Source organism: Condylura cristata, unplaced genomic scaffold (assembly GCF_000260355.1).
Source record: "Condylura cristata isolate star-nosed mole 26May11 unplaced genomic scaffold, ConCri1.0 scaffold00014, whole genome shotgun sequence".
Classification (NCBI taxonomy): Eukaryota; Metazoa; Chordata; class Mammalia; order Eulipotyphla; family Talpidae; genus Condylura; species Condylura cristata.
Window position 1 is genome coordinate 624616 of NW_004567115.1, and position 2627 is coordinate 627242.

The window sequence follows — 2627 nt, forward strand, 5'->3', positions numbered from 1 at the left end:
TCCTCTTATCACTGCTTTTAATGTGTCCCATATGTTTTGGAGACTTGTGTCGTCATTGTCATTCTTCTCCAAGTATTTTCTAATTTCTTCTTTGATCTCCTCATTGATCCAATAGTCTTCCAGTAATGTGGGTTTTAGTCTCCTGCTTTAACATTTTTATAGTTTTCATTATGCAGGTCTGTCACCTCCTTTGTTAAGTTTATTCCAGGAATTTCATTCTTTTGGCATGATTATAATTAGATCTGCATTCCTTATTTCCATTTCTGCTGATACATTTTTTATATAGAAGTGCCACTGATTTTTGTGTATTTATTTTGTATCCTTCCACCTTACTGTATGCATTTACACATACACATACAGTATGCATTTGTGTGCTGTATCTATTGTACGCATTGTATGTATGCATGCATACAAATGCATTCTGTATGTATTTATACTGTATGCAATCTTTTGATATCTAATTATATTTGCAGTTCATCTGTGAATTGTGACAATTTAACTTCTTTTCCAGTTTGGACTCCTTTTATGTCTTTTTCTTGCCTGACTGGTTCAGCTAGGACTTCTAAGACTATGTTGAATAACAATATGATAGTAGATATCCCTGTCCTGTTCCTGATCTTAGTGGAAATGCTTTCAGCTTTACCATTGAATATGATATTGACTGTGGATTTGTCATATACAGTTTTTATAATACTTAGGTAGGCTCCCTTTACTTCCATTTTTAAGGGTTTTAACCATAAATGGATATTGAAATTTATTGAATGCTTCTTTGCCATTTATTGAGATGATTATGTGGTTTTTAATCTTCCTTTTTGTTGATAAGACAGATAAATTGATTGAGCCAGTTTTGCATCCCTCTTGAACTTCACTTTACAGCCATAGTAAATTAAATTTTTTTGTCTTTTCACAAATGTCTCACAGCAATAAATGGATACATGTATGGAAATCTACCTGGATTGGATATGTGCTTAGGTGACAATGTTATATGGCACATCCTTAGTGTGGGATCAGAGAAAGACTTACATGGGATATACTTTTCAGGAAATACTTTCATCTCCAAAGGAGCAAGGAAAGACACTATTGCTATGTTTCCCCACACTTCCCAAACACTATCTATGACAGTTGATTCCACAGGTAAGTAGTGAATATTCTCCTTCATTCTGACACATGCCCAAAATATGAAAAAGTAGTGTCATTATATGCATTTGTCTGTGCATACAGAACAAAACTTACATATACACTTATAATGTGGAACTTATTTAAATAGACAAAAAAAAAAAACTTTTGTCCTATTCTATTTAATTACAGGAACATTAGTAGTTTATTAGTATACAGTGTAGTATTTATAATATGGTATATTGTAGTATAGTATAAGATAATGTAGTGCATTATAGAGTTGTAAAATATAGTAGTACATATTACCACACAGAATTCCCCCTCAGCCTCTCCTGGTTTTCTCTCTATGAACCCCAAGCCCTAAGTTTCCAACTTTAGTCCTCAAAAGCAAAGAAGATGCTTTAAAATAATTTAGCTTATAATCATTATATTTTGCCTGAATTTCTTACTCTTCAGTCCATTTGTTTTTTAGGTCTTCCTCTTGCTGTTATTTTGCCCTACTCTTTTCTGTCTTCCTCTCTCCAGTCCTCTTCTTGATAGCCTTACTCGCTAGGTAAATGTTTTAACTTCAGGGAGGTTGATTTCTGCTGGAAAAATTTTTTTCAAAAGCATCCCATATCAGAGAATTGTTGTGAGAATCAGAAGAGTTTCCCCTCCCCTTTGAACCTAATTACTTCATTTTCAAATGGGTAGTGTAATAATTTATAATCGACAGAAATGAATAGATAATGATGAGGTGAGATAAATATTAGTTTTTTGTTTCCTTTTATCCTGAAGATTCACCTTCACCAAAAAAATAAAAATTCCACTCCATCTTGACCAAAAACTACTGGTGCCGATCAAATACTGACCACACAATAAACTAGCTAATCTATAAACATCATATATTGGTATGGTAACTCTTTGTGATAAACAAAATCATTTCACTGTTTTCTATTTTTTTTAATTATTAATCTCACGGTTCAAACAAAACTTGTGACGAAGAGAAATTGGAGGGAAAAAGAGTCTATCCTGACCCTTTTTCTTCTCTTCCATACGTATTCACTCAGTGACAAGTTATTCCTTGTCCCTGCTACCTTCTTCTTTCCCTTGTGTTGTTTTCTAGAATTTAAAAACTTTTTCCTTGTTTTTGACTTTTTTCATAAACGGTATCAGCTCAGTAACATGTGAAAGTGACAACTCCAGGTCCAGCGCTGTACTACACAGATATCTCATTTTATAGATTCTCTTTCCCAAATCCATGGGTCTGAAGATTTTACTTCCTCATCACTCTTTTTGAATCTTGACTCCACAAAAAGTAACAGCAGCTGAAGAAATATGTGCAGAATTGAAAGAGTATTTGTGTTGGTTAAGGAACAGTGTCAAGACGTCACAGGCATAAAATCATCAAAATTAAAGATAGAACTAGAATTTAAGAGGAATTCGAAAGGTCTGAACCAGGCTTGAGTTTTTTATTTTGGGGGTTGAGTGTTTTGTTGTTGCTATGGTGATTTGTTTTGGTTGTGGATATT

The 2627-nt window shown here is 33.5% G+C and overlaps 1 protein-coding gene across 1 annotated transcript in view; it reads left to right on the forward strand.

The window, feature by feature from the left end:
* Positions 1 to 2627, forward strand: part of LOC101620230 (ceruloplasmin-like) — a 34943-nt gene that overhangs the window by 16969 nt on the left and 15347 nt on the right. Inside the window, exon 11 of the mRNA XM_004682119.1 lies at positions 922 to 1134. Within this exon, the coding sequence (XP_004682176.1) occupies positions 922 to 1134 (213 nt within the window). The remainder of the gene's footprint in view (positions 1 to 921; positions 1135 to 2627) is intronic.